The sequence below is a fragment of the Silene latifolia genome, chromosome 1 (assembly GCF_048544455.1).
Source record: "Silene latifolia isolate original U9 population chromosome 1, ASM4854445v1, whole genome shotgun sequence".
NCBI lineage: Eukaryota > Viridiplantae > Streptophyta > Magnoliopsida > Caryophyllales > Caryophyllaceae > Silene > Silene latifolia.
This window is the reverse complement of record NC_133526.1, coordinates 134269516-134286114: the sequence shown is the minus strand read 5'-3', so window position 1 is coordinate 134286114 and position 16599 is coordinate 134269516. Positions and strand designations below refer to the sequence as shown.

The 16599-nt window shown below is 39.0% G+C and overlaps 1 protein-coding gene across 2 annotated transcripts; it reads right to left on the bottom strand.

Annotated features, from left to right (window-relative positions):
• Positions 1–7236: 7236 nt before the first annotated feature.
• LOC141609446 (TORTIFOLIA1-like protein 3) lies at positions 7237–12075 on the bottom strand. 2 transcript variants are annotated; one of them, XR_012527431.1, is made up of 5 exons: positions 11037–12053; positions 10796–10904; positions 9514–10025; positions 7751–8825; positions 7237–7615 (listed from the first exon to the last, which is right to left on the bottom strand). XR_012527431.1 is itself a non-coding variant. In XM_074428498.1 (5 exons), exons 1-4 carry the CDS (start codon positions 11841–11843, stop codon positions 8391–8393), a joined length of 1863 nt encoding a protein of 620 aa, XP_074284599.1. In that variant the 5' UTR covers positions 11844–12075; the 3' UTR covers positions 7237–7615; positions 8371–8390. The 2 variants fall into 2 exon arrangements, 1 of the variants encoding a protein (XP_074284599.1); XM_074428498.1 differs by having other exon boundaries at positions 8371–8825; positions 11037–12075.
• Positions 12076–16599: the final 4524 nt, after the last annotated feature.

Here is a 16599-nt window from a genome sequence, read left to right as displayed (position 1 = left end):
CATTGCTATTTTAGTTTAGTGACCTTCTACATCAACCCAATTTGTGACACCCCTTAGACACCACTAGTTGCAATAGAAATCTCATTTCAATACCCGTCCCTTGGGATCCGACCTTTACTTGCCTCTTTACTAATTGTAGAGTTGTTTGTGGAGTTATAAATTGTGTTTTGATTCGACCGTGACCCAACGACCACATCTTAATTTGTGAACACTAAGCAGACTCGCATCAAAATTGCACACTTAGCATTGATTAAATGTCCCCTAACCAAAAGATCAAATCCAATTCTAACAATCTAACAATTACCCATACAAATTTGTAAATAAACTACGTGATTCTTACCACATTAGCAGGTAGAAATCAAAATTATACATCTAAACTTATAGAACAAAAAAAGTTCTTGAAAATTAAAAACCCTTACAATCAGGTTGAACTCGAAAAAAAATCAACTATTTTTAACCATTTTACCTCCTTTTAATCCATTTTTATCTCATAAAAATCATAAATCATGCAATATTAATCACATTAATACGAAACTTTACATAAAATAAGTAAAATATTCATGTGAGTTCATATAAAATTTTCAAGGTCAGAAACTTAGTTTAACTATTTTTAGCATTTTATTTCCCATTTTAGTCATAAAAATGTACTAAAATAACCAAAAATCATTAAAATGAGCAATAAATTACCATAATTTATAAAAATGACCTAAAAATATTTTAGGACCAGGATATATAACATGCAATATTATTTCGTGAATTACTCTTATAAATCACAAATTTTTAGTTTTATATGTTAATATTTTAACTCTGAAAAACAATAACCGATTATGCATGCAATATCCTATGCTCTGATACCAATTGTTAGGTTCATATACCTCTTATTAGACTCTTCTAATAATGAACTAATTAACTTCTTAATATGTGTTCTTTAGATCTAGTGCATGCATAACAAAATAAGAGATTAATAAGGAAAAACAATGTCCCTTACATTGTATTATGGCTCGAAATAGGGCACAAATAAGGTCACCTTCCTTATTTGTTCTTGAGCTAAAATATGATGGATGATTCTCCAAAATCCCAATGTAGAGATCCTCCTCTTGATTGCACCCAAGACAAGTCCCTTAAACTAATATATTAATTAACTAGATTAATACACTAGTATCCTTAAAATAATTCTAATAATATTCTTATTACTACACTAGTAATCTAATATTGTATTTAGAATTTGTGATGAACAATTTATTAGGATTCTAAACCCTTTTAGAGAGTTGTGAGAGAAGGAGAGAAATTGCATGTAGATGAATGTGGTTGTGTACAAATGGAATAAGAGAACAAATTCTCTTAAAGAGGAAGGGAAACCGGTTGCGGTCAAGGGAGTAATGCCAAAATGTGGCATCTCTCTTTTTCTTTTCCTCTTCTCAACATAATAGGTATGTAAACTAGTATGCACTAACTATGATGACACTTACTTTATCTAATAAAATAATATCATCCTCACACCCTACACCATCCATAATTTCGGTCCATTTTACATAAAATGGACTACCATTTTATTTTGTCAATTTGTCATTTATCACACAATATGTCACATATAGTATGTTACATGTTATTAATTAATTTAATGCATATTTATCAAATAAATATCATTTACAAATTAATTAAATTACATACAACAAATTGACTAGTGATACCTGATCACATAAATAAAATGGATCATATAATTATAATTCACAACATATTGTAATTATAATTAACCATTTATTCTTATCTCAATTGTTTCACAAACGAACAATAATCAATTTTAGTAATAAAGTATTTCAATTACTAAAATAAATCTTATTTAATCCCATTACAATAAGATATAAATAATCTCTCTCACAATTGAATTGTTCAATTTTAAGGAGTTGATTAACTTGTATCATCATACAATTAATCAATTTGTCTATTAAAGGAATTGTCCTTTAGGTGTGACCTTAAGGGATCAACTGATCACCACCGTCAAACGACAATAATGTCTAACTCTAGTTAGCTGATCATTACTGATTAATGTTGACCAGTTGACTATATAAATGAATCATCCCTTACGTATTCTTATATGAGATTTAAACATTTGATCGCACTATTGTTGAGGACACATACTCTAACAGTTCCTTCTCTAGAAATGACGATAAGTCATTTAAACAGTGTCTGCATCAATGTGAGGTGATTGATAGCCCAGCCATGGGGGCCATATATACTTGGAATAATAAACAGTGTCCCGCTGATTGAGTTTATAGTAGATTAGACAGATTTATGGTGAATCAAGAGTGGCTCAATGTTTATCCTCAATTATTTGCTCACTTTTTGCCTGAAGGAACCTTTGATCACACACCTTGCTTGGTGCAGCCAGTCCTACAGGATGATAAAAGGACTAGACCTTTTAAATATTTTAATATGTGGAGTCAATCTCCTAATTTCAAGGATATTGTACAAAATGGATGGCATTGTGATCAGAGGGGCACTAAGATGTTTGAACTGGTTATCAAATTGAAGGCTCTGAAACCGTATATGAAATCCCTGAATAAAGAACAGTTCTCAGATATAGAGATGAATGCAGAGATTGCTCTTACCAAGCTCACTAAGATTCAACAGTCCCTGGGTGAACCCTCTTGATGCAGCTCCTATACAACAAGAATGTGAGGCTAGAGCAGCTTATCAACAATTAGCTGATGCTCAACTCAATTTTTTACAACAGAAAGCTAAAATGAAATGGACTGCAGAAGGGGATGCCAATATTTCTTTCTTCCATGGCATTCTGAAGACTAGAAGGAGACAAAATCAGGTTTTCCAAATAGAAGACCAACAGGGTAATCACCATGATGACAAGCAAGGTATCCAGAATAGCTTCATCCAGTTCTATACACAGCTTCTTGGCCAAGCTAATACAACAACTGCAGTTAGTCTAGGGTGATGCAACATGGCAATAAATGTGAGGAGTGCCATGCTCAGTTGCTATTGGCACCTGTTATTGATGATGAGATCAAAAAGACTTTGTTTAGCATTCCAAATGAGAAAGCCCCCGGGCCAGATAGGTACTCCAACCAGTTTTTTAAAGCTAGCTGGGACATTGTGGGTAAAGATGTTTGTGATGCAGTCCAGGAATTTTTCAGGAATGGCAAGCTCCTGAAGCAATTGAATGCTACAAACATTACCTTAATTCCTAAAGTTCCTCATCCCACCACAGTTATGCAATTTAGGCCAATTGCATGCTGTAATGTTGTATATAAATGCATTTCCAAACTGCTCTGTGCAAGACTGGCCTTGGTCCTTCCTCATCTGATTTCAGTAACACAGGGTGGATTTATTCATGGCGGGAGTATAATGGAAAATATTCTTATATGTCAGGACCTGGTCAAGCTCTATGGTAGGAAGTCTGCTTCTCCCAGGTGCCTGTTTAAAATAGACCTTCAGAAGGCATATGATTCTGTGGAATGGAGTTTTTTTATTTCAGATGCTACAGGAACTGAATATCCCAAATATCTTCATTAATCTTATCAGGGAATGTGTCACCACAGCCTCATATATTCTTAATCTTAATGGGGATAGCTTTGGTTGGTTCAAAGAACAAAGGGGCTTGAGACAGGGAGATCCTTTGTCACCTCTTTTATTCACTATTTGTATGGAGTATCTTACAAGGCTGCTGGCTTATACTACAACTACCATGAATTTTAAATTTCATCCTCTGAATAAGCCTATGAAAATGAGCAGCTTGATGTTTGCAGATGACCTGTTACTTTTCTGCAAGGGGGATGTTGAATCCATCATGATCTTGCTTAGAACTTTCTCTACCTTCTCTCAGGCCTCAGGACTAAAGATGAGTAGAGGCAAATCAAATGTCTATTTCAATGGAGTGAGCACTGAGATTAGAAAGGAGATTGTTCAGGTGTCTGGGTGTATTGAGGGACACTTACCTTTTAAATATCTTGGAGTGCCAATCAAGCCTGGTAAACTGTCCATAAAAGATTGCCAACTCCTGATTGATAAGGTTTTGGAAAGAATTAGGATGCTAGGGACCAAGAAGCTCTCTTATGCAGGGAGACTAGTTTTGATAAAAGCTGTGTATAAAACCTTGCACTCCTACTGGGCATCTATATTCATCATTCCTAAGGCTGTGTTAACTAAGATTGAAGCTATCTGCAAAAATTTCCTATGGGATGGAGGGACTGAGTATACTAGAACTCCAACTGTGGCTTGGGCTAAGATATGCACAGATCAGAAGAGGGGAGGTCTTGGATTCAGAGTGGACAGCATCTGGAATAAGGCAGCAATCGGGAAGCTGGTATGGTGGATACACTATAACCCATCCAAATTATGGGTTCAATGGGTGCACAACATCTACCTGAAAGGAGTGACATGGGAGGACTATACTCCTCCAAATGAAGCTAGCTGGACTTGGAAGAAAGTGTGTAAAATGAGGAAGGACCTATAGGAGGCTTATGATCAGAATGAATGGACTTGTGTTCCAGGCAAAGAGTATACTATTAAAAAAGGTTATAACTGGCTTAGCCCTGTTATCCCAGAAGTGGAGTGGCATCATCTTATATGGACTAAATGGTCTCTCCCCAAACATAGCTTCATTGCCTGGCTGTATCACCATCAGGGATTTAATACTAAAGGGAAGCTTTACAGACTAGGTATCAGTCCTGATAGCAACTGCTGCATCTGTGCTCAGGAGGAAGAAACTAGCCAGCATTTGTTCTTTCAATGTCAGTACAGCGGAAGGGTAATTCAGAGTCTTCAGGCTTGGACAGGTGTGCAGATTTCAACTAATAATATCCAGAACTAGAGGCAACACAGGAGATTTACCAGGCTAAAAATTGGGACTCTGAATAGCATCATCAATGCTGCAATGTATCATATATGGCTGCAACGGAATGGGAGCAGGCATGAGCACAAGTTAATCAGTCCTAGTAGATGTGCTGCCATGATTCAGTATGATATTAGAACACGCATTCAACAACAAGTAAGAGGCATCATGTCAAGAAAAGATAGGCAGTGGCTGGAGAAGCTGATGTAATTTTATTTTGTTTTGACAGTTTGATTATGGTAGGATTTTGTTTGTCAGTTAGTCTTGCTGAAGACGGGTCGGAGCAAGTGACGGGTAATGCCACTCACAAAACGGATAGGGGGACAAGGTGGGGGCACCCCCATGTGCTTTCTTCTCTCCTCTATTTGGGTTATTTGTGAGAGGAAATGGTATCCGTCACTCCAAAATGACGGATACGCGCCGTCTTCAATGAGATTTTGTTTGTTGAGTTGATGAGCTTGCTAGCTCACAAAAATGCTTTTTTTTCCCTCTTAAATTGAGTTTACATTTTACCAAAAAAAAACTTTGAATACTTTCTTGTTTGCCTTAAATCAACCTTTCAGTCATGCTCTCACACTATAAAATGCATTTTAACTATAAATTTTGCTTGAGGTAAACACACCACTCAAGCATGAATCTTCGATTTAAGAGTTGCGTTGGATGGAGATATGTCGCATAAGCAGTAGAACTCGAAACCAGAAGGTGGAAAATTGGAAATGAAGCGTTGGATATATCCGCATATTAGGTGTGAGTTCCCCATCTCACATTTATCGATTTCTCATTTTTTTGGGCTAATGGGCTTTGCCATTTATACTCCCTCCATCCCACGTGCTTCGGACAGAGGAAGCAGCACCAATCATTTATTTACTTTTTTTTTTTTTAAAGAAAAATTCATTAATAGAACATCATACGACACTTACAAAGGATAGGTATAATCGAAAATAAATCTAATGGAAATCAAAGAAAAATAATTTTCTTATAAATTAGAGAACTCAAAACAGCATCTGACAATTCAGCTCGTCCTATTATCGCTATCTTCATGTAGCTTTTGAGGGGATCCTTCGTTTGATTTATGAGATAAAATTTACCTCTAACTAGTTCCAAAGATCGTTGACAAATCACTTCTACCCTTTGAACAAAGAACACGCTACGAACCATCAACGAACTATTCTTGACTATATTACTGATGAAACTAAACCCACGAATAAATGGAAAATCCCGAAATAAGGGACAGAAAAACGATTCTTACCAAGAGGGAGACTTTTACTGAATAGAAAATAGATTTGCATAATATTGATTGAAATATGAAATAATTTTGGGGCTTACCATCGATTGATAATCAATGGAAGCCCCGCGTATAACTGATGAAGGCTAGGGTTTTTAGAGAGTTTTTTTTAGAGAGGAAGGGAAAACTTTTTTTATTCAATCAATGATTAGCTTTGATTAAACTATCTCCCCCCAAAAAAACCTGATTCGTAAATATCGACGACGTTTTAGTAAATATCGACGACGTTTTCATTGCAAAAGACGTCGACTACTCCTACTCTCTCACTAACAAACTAACTATCCTCTCTAATTCAAAAAACCCAAACAATAAAAAACCAATCCACCAATTAACCACCACCACCAACTTTTCACAACATCACACCACCACACCACCGTGCTGCCTGCCGGCCGCCGCCGCACACCACCAACACTCAACAAAAAATCCATGGTGAAACGTGAATTTTGGACGTTTGGCCATGGAGGAACGATGGTTTTGGCCGTTTGCCCATGGACAAACGTTGGGTTTGGTCGTTTGCCCATGGTGGAATTTTTTTTTTTTTTTATTTTTTTTAAAAAAAAAAAAAAAAAAAAAAAAAATTCTCTGTGACCAAGCGGGGAAATCCAACGTTTGGTCCACGGTGAACGTGGATTTCCATTGTTTGGACCACGGTGAACGTTCATTTCCAACGTTTGGACCATGGGCTGAACGTTGGTTTTCAACTTTCGTCCATGGCTCAACTTTCGAGGGACAAATTTCAGATTTACGCAGAAAATCGCAATGTTTGCTATTACTAAGTTAATACGTGATGTAAATCAATTATCAAACAGATTTAACGATGCACAAAAAAAAAAATTAACCAAATAATGAAGCAATTAAGTTGTTTAAGTACCGGTGGTTCGGGTTCCGTCATGTTGTTAATTGTTGTTGTTGGTTTTTTTTTTTTTAATTTAGTTGAATTTGAGAGGAAGTGTTTTAGAGAGATAAAGTGTTAGATGAGTAGAAGGGTAGTTATCGTCTTTTTTTTTTTTAAAAAAGTCGTCGATATAAATCAACCCCCCAAAAAAAAGGGTAAAAAAAAATGACAGACAAAAAGAGCAATAATTACGACGCCCCAAACAAGGAGTTGGATCTGTGAAGTCATTGTGTGATTAAAGAGCAAACGAACAGGTATAAACCACAATTTGATACTTGCAGCGATAATTATCGGCATATTCTCTGGCAAAATAGATTCTATCAATTAACAAACAAACGTATGAATCAAACATAGCTTCTATGAACATCTTAATTGACATGATAACGAACTTAGACTTCTCTCTTCAATCTTGAAGCTTCACGAAATGCACCTTATATCAGTGGAAAATAGAGAATTATATAATCGCATCAACTTGAATTAAATACGTATTCTTCATCAGACATTGGACAAACAGTAGCTCGGCAAAAGAAGCATTAGCGAGTCCACGTGAAGCTTTTCTCATAAGATGGTCATTCCGCAATTAAGCAAACTACAACAAAGAAAATACAACACTTTAATAATGGACAGTTGCTCAAAAGTGAGTTTCAGACATTTTTTTTAGCAAGACTGCTCTATATACCTACTAAATATCCATCAATACTTTGTATATATTCAAAGTATTTACCAATTGTATGTCCCCTGTTTCTATGTGGGATGGTCTCTTCGGAGAATGATTTAGCAAGTGATCATTCCAGCACCAAGTAGCCGCTCACATCAAACAAACTTGTTGGACATGATTACGCACCCAGCAGCAAAACCAGCAAAACATAATCGTGCACCAGTGTCTAATATTTCCTCTATTCCATTTGATGGAATACATTTTTCAAAATTTCCCTTATAATTAGAAAAATGTACACAATCAAATGGGAGTGAGGAGGTATAAGTTACAAGAGTTTTCTTCATTCCTACATTATAAAATTACAATAAAATAATTTTGGAAAAAACAGTTTTAGCTTGTTTATATTTGTGACTGAAACTGCCTAATTTAAACAAGACAGAAAGAGGGGCAGGATCATAATACTTTGGTGAACAGAAATGCTAGGATTACAACATTACCCAGTAACTTTGCTTTTGCCTATGGTCATCAGGTAAGGGGGGGTTGTATAATTGTTAAGTTCGCAGCTTAACCCCTCTGCTGAAAACAGGAAAAAGCTATACTTCCGAATGACCTTGACGAAAAGTTGTTAGGAATTACATAACTCAAACACGGTAATTAAGAGTTTAAACACGAACAAAAAAAATCACCTTTGATGCACCTTCACGTGTTAAGCAGCAGCGCGTACACTCCTCCACACTCTGCTTGATGACGCCTCTGAAATACCCCTCGGGTCACCATGTATCTCTGCTAATGGATTCATGATGATCCCACCTGGACCACGGAGGCGAAACCTTCTATTCTCTAGTCCGATTCCATTGCCAGGGCTCCTATGTGTCATGCCGTTTATAGCAGAAACTGAAGGTGTGCCAGCAGAGAAAGAGAACCGTGAAGTTGACCAATGAGCCCCAGGCCTCCTCCAGAACTTAGAACTTAAAAAGTCTGAGCCAGGTAGCAAGCAGCACGAGGATCTTGGGGGTTCAACATTAGACATCCTAGCAGTTGATACTGCCAAATCATATGATATATCATCCAGGGCTTGCTCTAAGCCATGGACACGTGTCTCCAGAGTACGCATCCCATCCTGTGAGCTACCTATAAATTTCTGTTTCATAAAAGGACCAGCAAGTAACATGAGAAAACAGGCAATATTAATTTTTTTCTTTTAAAAAAAAGAAGGAAAAATTATGAGGCAAACTGAAGATAATTTTTATTGAACCCGTCCGTTGTTAAACAAAATCTCTCTCTCTCTCTCTCTCTCTCTCTCTCTCTCTCTCTCTCTCTCTCTCTCTCTCTCTCTCTCTCTCTCTCTCTCTCTCTCTCTCTCTCTCTCTCTCTCTCTCTCTCTCTCTCTCGAAAAGGTACCCCGATGTCCCTCCCCCCTTTAACTTGAAAGAAATGTTGCACCTCTAAAGTTATAGAATTGTTGCACACTTGCACCTCTAAATGTCCCCCTTCTGATTTCCTTATTTTGATGAAAGTGATGTTGGGAATAATATCATTTTAGCTTTTAGGACATGCAAATTGGAAAGGCAGCCAATTGTTTTGTCACAACACCAACAATATTTACCCTAGTGCCTCAAAAGCTCCTACAAATGGCAGGGTAAAGGAGTTAACATGTACGCAGCCTTATCCTATGCCAACAGCACAGAAAGGCTTTTTTAGGATGACCAATAATGAAAATTGTGTCAAAAAAATGCGTCGAATCAATGCTACTTCACGAGCTTTTTAGGGGAGGGAGAAAAGAAAAAATATATTAAGAATACAAATAAAAACAATTATCTAAGATTTACCTGAAGGATATCCATCAGGCTAGACTGCTGATGTTCAATCTGAACAAGCTGCTTACGAATAAGAGAAAGATGATCAGAGTCCTTCTGGTGTCTACATATATCTGCCAAGGAATTGTCGATAGCTAAAGAGCCATTGGAGTCGTCTTCAGCATAAGGCATCACGCGAGAACTAGAATTCTTGCTAAAAAGGCCTCTCTTTGTTTCTGGCTTTGATGATTTTACATCCTCCCTTCGCACGACACTATCATCGTCATGATTGGGAGTTACAGATGAACCACGAAGATCAGTGACATCAGCAGTTCTTTCAGAAGGCTTCTTGGAGTAAACCGGTGTGCTTGATCTCCTCCGTGTAACATCAGGAACACCCCTGTTTCTAGCTGTGGTTTTCAAAGCACTATCACATATGGATAATCTTCTATGTGAAGCTTGCTTTTTCCTCATTTCAGGAGTGTTCAAACCTACGGTGCAAGAGATCTTAGATCTGGCAGGGAAACGTGCATTACTGGCATTTTCTGTAGTTAGGGAAAAAAATTTAGAAGAATGATCACATAAAACCATTACAGACAACAGTCAACGTCAAAACAGGAAATAAACACGTGAAAGAAAATGGAATGTCATTGTTTTTTAGCGTAAGTTTGCAAATAAGGCAGAGGAACTAGAACTTTGATTAGGCTTCGCCAAGTTGGACTACTTGACCTTTGATGCTTAGTATTTCTAATCTTCAAAGGAAACAACGAAACTTAAATGGCTTCAAGGTTTTCCATAATATGCACTAGTATGAGATCGTGATGCAAATACATAGTCACCCTTGATAAAAATTCAAAATAAGATTTAATCAAACATCAGTACGAATCAGTTGGCGATTTGGTGGAGGGTGAATAAATTAGAAGCAGCAAGAAACAAAATCTTTTGATGCCAAAAACCACCTTCATTAATAAAATTATTTGGATCAATTTACTAATTAAAAAAATCATCAGCTGTACCTATGATTTTGCTGGAGTTGTTAGACTCGAAAACATAAATGGATGACAGTCATTTACACAACTAAATAACGAGTTTACCCTCAAAAGCATCACCATAATCAATGAACATCCGCTACTCCTTGGTCTAATAAATCAGTCATATCCTCACTGCCAATGTGTAATCTCAATAATCATCCCAGATTCGATTGTAGTATTGCAAAACTCCAAATCAAATGCCATATATAAAATATGAACCAAAATTCAAACCACATTTGCATTAACAATTACTAGAAAATCCTTGAAAGATAATCATAGGTCACCTCTAGATGAAGTTTGTGAATTCGGAGGGGGTGATCCATCATCAAATACATCAGGAACCTCCTTCCACGCCTCCACCATTTGGACCATTGCTTCCCTTACTCCTTTAACCTACACATTCATCACAAACTTCTTTTCAATAAACCGCGATCAAGATCGAGTCCAAAAATTATCCTGCGTGTATTATAACAGCATATTACTAAATCATAAATCAAAGCCAAAGAAGAGTGAATTTACGCAAACCTTATCGAATTTCCGAGATTCAAACAATCTCAAACAAGAACTCTTCATCTCCGACAACAACTCCCTCTCAACAACAGCAATCTCTGTCAATACCTCAGCCGACGCCTTCCGCGACGCCCAATCCTCGGATTTCAAAAACTCAACAACACAATTAACCAAATCTCTCAACAAATCACAATTCCCAATCTTACAAGCCCTAATCACACTCCTCAACAACACCAAAACCGCCGATTTCGCCTTAAACCCGTCGCTCCTCAACAACTTCATCCATTTCGGCACAAGCTTCAGAATCACCACCGCATCAACAACCGGTGACGACTCCACCGCAGCTGCAACACACATTGCCGCCGCGCCTTGCGCCGAAACCTCCTGCTCCGTCGCGAGCGCGTCCCCGAACGCGCGCACGAGAGAATTAAACGCCGACGTAGAGGATAGAGAATGTCGGCAGAAAACGGATACCGCACCGGCAGCGGCGGATCGCACGGCAGTGTCGTGATCCCGCAGACGGCGCAGGACGGCGGCGGTGAGCTTGGGGAGGTGAGCCGACAAAGAGGAACCGTGGAAGGAAGAGAGAGAGGAAAGGAGAGTAAGTGATGCGGACCTGACGGAAGCGCGGTCGGAGGATGAGATGGAGGATAGAGAGTTGATGAAGAGAGAGAAAGTGTCGGCGGTTAATGTAGGGATAATTGACTGGAGTTCGGATACGGCATGGGAGTGAGTGTCCTTGTCGGAGAGTTTAGTCATGCAAGAGAGGATACGGTGGCGGAGGTCACGTGCTAGACCTGCGGCGTTTTGTTTAGGCGCCATTGTTGAAGTTGTTTGTTGTTGTGTTGTGATATGGGGAATTACGGTTTGAGTGGTGAAGACGGAAAATGCGGCGGCGCTGGGTGGATGTCAGGTGGCATTTGCGGTGGACGGTGGTGGAGAAAATGTGAGGAGGGATGATGTGTTTGGTGCAAGGTGTAAAGAGAAGGTTAGCAGACCCAACCCAAGTTTTATTGCTTTTCAACCCTTTTTAAACTGAAAAAACAAGATGAATGCTTTTGTCAGTTACGAATCATGTGATTTCTGCATTACTCTCACACGACGTCGTTTTTTGCCTCTTTCCAATTCGTAAATATCGACGACGTTTTAGTAAACATCGACGACGTTTTCATTTCGAAAGACAATTTTGCCCTTCACATCTCACTCACTCTCTTCTTTCCCTCTAACTCCAAAAATCCCCAAATATTCCCAACATCAAACACCATCACCACCTCCTACCACCACACCGCCACCAAATGCCGCCACTACCACGCCGCCACTGCCGTTTACCGTCGCCACCGCTACTGTTCATATCCGTTTTTTTTTTTTCAATTAGTTTTGTAATTAGTTTTGAAAGATAGATTGTTGTTTGTAGGGCTGATTTATATCGACGACGTTTTAGTAAATATCGACGACGTTTTTCAAAAAAAAGACGATAACTGCCCTTCCACCCATCAAACACTTTCTCTCTCTAAAAAATTTCCTCTCAAATTCAACTAAAAATCAACTAAATTAAAAAAAAAACCAACAACAACAATTAACAACATGACAGATCCCGAATCACCGGTACTTAAACAACTTAATCGCTTCATTATTTGGTTAATTTTTTTTTTCGCACCGTTAAATCTGTTTGATAATTAATTTACGTCACGTATTAACTTAGTAATAGCAAACATTGCGATTTTTCTGCGTAAATCTGAAATTTGTCCCCCGAAAGTTGAACCATGGACCAAAGTTGAAATCCAACGTTCAGCCCATGGTCCAAACGTTGGAAATCAACGTTCACCATGGTCCAAACAATGGAAATCCACGTTCATCATGGACCAAACGTTGGAATAAAAAAAAAAAAAAAAAAAATCACCGTGGCCAAACGTGGGATTCCAACGTTTGTCCATGGGCAAACGGCGAAAACCATCGTTCCTCCATGGCCAAACGTCCAAAATTCACGTTTCACCATGGATGAAACAACCAATTCTCACGTTTCATCCATGGTGTCCCCTTCCCCATTTTTTCCGACTCAAATTCGACACCAACAACAATATTATTCGACATATAATTGACTTATTTTACGCAAACAACTATACAATTACAACTAATTAGCAAAAGATTGGCAACAAAAACAACAATACAATTACAATATTGTGCTCATTTATATCGACGACGTTTTAGTAAATATCGAGACGTTTTTCATAAAAAAGACGATAACTCCCCTTTTGACTTTCTCTTTCTAAAAAAATTTCCTCTCAAATTCAATTAAATTAAAAAAATAAAAAACCAACAACAACAATTAACAATATGTCGGATCCCGATTCACCGGTACGTAAACAACTTAATCACTTCAATATTTGCTTAATTTTCAATTTTTTTTGCGCATCGTTAATTCTATTCGATAGTTGATTTACTTCACGTATTAACTTAGTAGTAGCGAAATTTTGATTTTTGTGCGTAAATCTGAAAATTGTCCCCCGAAAGTTGAACCATGGACCAAAGTTGAAAACCAACGTTCAGACCATGGTCCAAACGGTGGAAATGCACGTTTGCCATGGACGAAACAATGGATTTCCACGTTTGCCATGGACCAAACGATGGATTTCCACGTTTGTCATGGTCCAAACATTGGATTTGCACGTTTGGCCATGGTCAAACGTTGATTTTCATGGTTTGGCCATGGTCAAACGTTGATTTCCATTGTTTGGCCATGGTCAAATGTTGGAAATCAATGTTTGGTCATGGCTGAACGTTGATTTTCATTGTTTGGCCATGGTTGAAAGTTGGTTTTCCTTATTTGGCCATGGTCGATCGTTGAAAAGTAATGTTTGGCCACGGTCGATTGTTGAGTCTCGTGTTTTAGACATGAATTACTCGTTTTATCTTGATTTTATTTCGTTTTACGCAATTTATTTAGGTTATGAGTGTTTATTATTGTCTTACTATAGTCTGTATTGCTTGTAACAGGATTCGTGGGAGACTTTTGGCGAGAATTCAATTGATTACAACCCGTTGTTCGAGACTATTATAGATTTTGAAACGCGTGACGATGCTTTTAGTTGGGCTAATAAAGTCGCATTCAAGAATGGGTTTGCTTTGGTTAAAGTTAATAACAGAGCCAAAAACAGAAAAAAGAACGGGTTATTGGCAAGTTATTTTCGATGTAAAAGACATGGGTTACCAAAACAATCAGATGATCTTGAAAAACCAAGGAGGTCGCAGAAGTGTTCATGCAATTTTCGTATTCGTGCCGTTCAAAATTTCGTGTCTAAAGATGATCAAGTAACGATAGTGTAGAACATTGTAACCTCCGAAGGTGGTGGACTACACAACCACAACGTAGTCGTTTATAAGGACGGGGATCGGCACTTTGCGGGATTGGACGCGGAAGAGAAGGCATATGTTAGGCAACAAACATTGGCCGGGGTTCTATCGAGAGATATTAAAAATGGTCTTCATTTGAGAACCCCCGAAAAACCTCAACCGTCAAGCACCCAACTATATAATGAAACAAGGAAAATTAGGAAAGAAGTTAGGGGCGAAAGAAACACCGCTCAGCAAATGTTGGCTCTAGCAGTAGAAGCGAAATACGTCCATTGGCACGAGATTGATTCCGAGTCAAAAGAGTTGACTCACATTTTCATGGCACATCCTGATTCTGTGAAGTTGTTCCGGGCTTATCCTTACGTGGTCATCATGGATTCGACTTATAAAACCAACACTTACAAGAATCCACTCATTGAGATGGTTGGTGTGACACCCACGGGATCGTCCTTCTTAATTGCATGTTCGATGATTCCTAACGAGTCTTGAGGAGAATTACAAGTGGCTGTTGAAGAAGTTAGATGACATTTTAGATGTCACCGGAGCGTCCCCTTCTGTTTTTGTCACCGACCGAGAATTGGGTTTGATCAGCGCTCTTGCGGCAGTATTTCCCGGGGTTGATCATTTGTTGTGTCGATGGCATGTGAACAAAGTCATCAATGCAAAAGACTTGAAATTATTCAAAACTGAGGGTATGAAGTCATTTGTCATCACAAATCCAGAAGGCGGTTGGAATAAGGTGATCAATGCAGTTACCGAGGAAGCGTTTCAGCACGCTTGGGAGTGTTTCTGTCGTAAGTGGAGACGTATGTCCTATTATATACGGAGTGCTTGGGGTGAACACGCAGGGAAGTTCGTTTTATGCTATACAAACGAGGTATTCCCTCTTGGTAACACGGCAAATTCCCATGTTGAGTCAGCACATTCTCTATTGAAGGCTTGGTTGAAATCAAGTCATCTCACACTTGACACCATGTGGTCCCGTATCCACGGCATGCTAGAAGGTCAACACTCCAAGATTAAGAAAGAACTCGAAGATGAAATGGTTAAACCACGGATAACATCCCGTACTTTCTCCTTATTGCAAGGGAACGTGTCTACTAAGGCCATAGACTTAATGGAGAAAGAACTTTTGAGAGGCCTTGGTTTGGGTATCGGGTTGGTGGATGAATGCCGACACGTGCTAAGAACGACTCATGGATTACCTTGTGCATGCAATTTGGTATCTTTGCACAAAAGAGGTAGGAAGGTCCATCTCGAGGATATTCATGTCTTTTGGAAGACATTGGTGTATGATATTCCTCAACAAATGCCGAAAAATGACGGTGATTTGTTTGAGGAATTAGTTGACAGTGTGAGAAACAGTGACCCGGTTAAACTAAGGGCGGTCAAAGACTTGTTGCATGATTTCTCCCACCTGGAGGATCAAGAGATTTTGCCACCCCCTATTAATGAGCAACCGAAAGGCCGTCCGAGAGGTTCAAAACCTAGAAACAAGTCGGGTTTCGAGCATGTAGAAAGGAAGTTCGGGACACCAAGTGCTCACGGTTCAACAAATGCAGATCAATCACAACAAAGACTTGGTGATTTCGAATCAGGACCTCCCGGTGCTCCTTTAGGAAGGAACTTTACCATTGGCCTTATATCAACATGGGCCAAACGGTGGGGTGTTCCTGAGGTTCTGTGGGGCTACTTCGATGGTTGGGTGAATGTTGGAGATGATGGTCATTGTGGGTTCCGGGTAATATCTCACACCCAGCGGGGCCAAGAGACAGATTATATAGTTATGCGGGAATGGTGTTCGAGGGAGATGAGGAGCGACGATATATACAGAGAGTTGTTTGGACTTTTTCGATCACCAACCACCGGTATGACAGGGTTTGAGGTAGGACTTCGACGAGTTGAGTTTTTTGAGCAGATTTGTTGTGGGCCGGACCATTGGATGTGTAGTGACAATTTGCTAGTTTTTGCAACGCTGTTCAACAGGACGATATGTGTGATTGGTCATACACGAGGGGAAGACGGGAAGAATGTTTGGGAAGGAAGTTGCAAAAATATCATGCCATGGAAGACCCGAGTGGAAGGCCGACTACCGTGTGGTATTTTGTGGATTGTCCTACACCATAGCCATTGGATGCGGTTGCATTCTAGAGGCCCCCCTGAGAGTCTGCCTATGCCGCCACTTAAGCCCGCTTGGTTGGCCTACCGAGATGCTAGTGTTTCTCAC

Coding starts and splice junctions, on each gene's coding strand:
- LOC141609446 (XM_074428498.1), bottom strand. CDS start 11,843: ATGGCGCCTAAACAAAACGCCGCAGGTCTAGCACGTGACCTCCGCCAC. Junction 10,905..11,036: donor AATCTCGGAAATTCGATAAG/GTTTGCGTAAAT, acceptor ATGAATGTGTAG/GTTAAAGGAGTAAGGGAAGC. Junction 8,826..9,513: donor GCCTGATGGATATCCTTCAG/GTAAATCTTAGA, acceptor TTTATGAAACAG/AAATTTATAGGTAGCTCACA.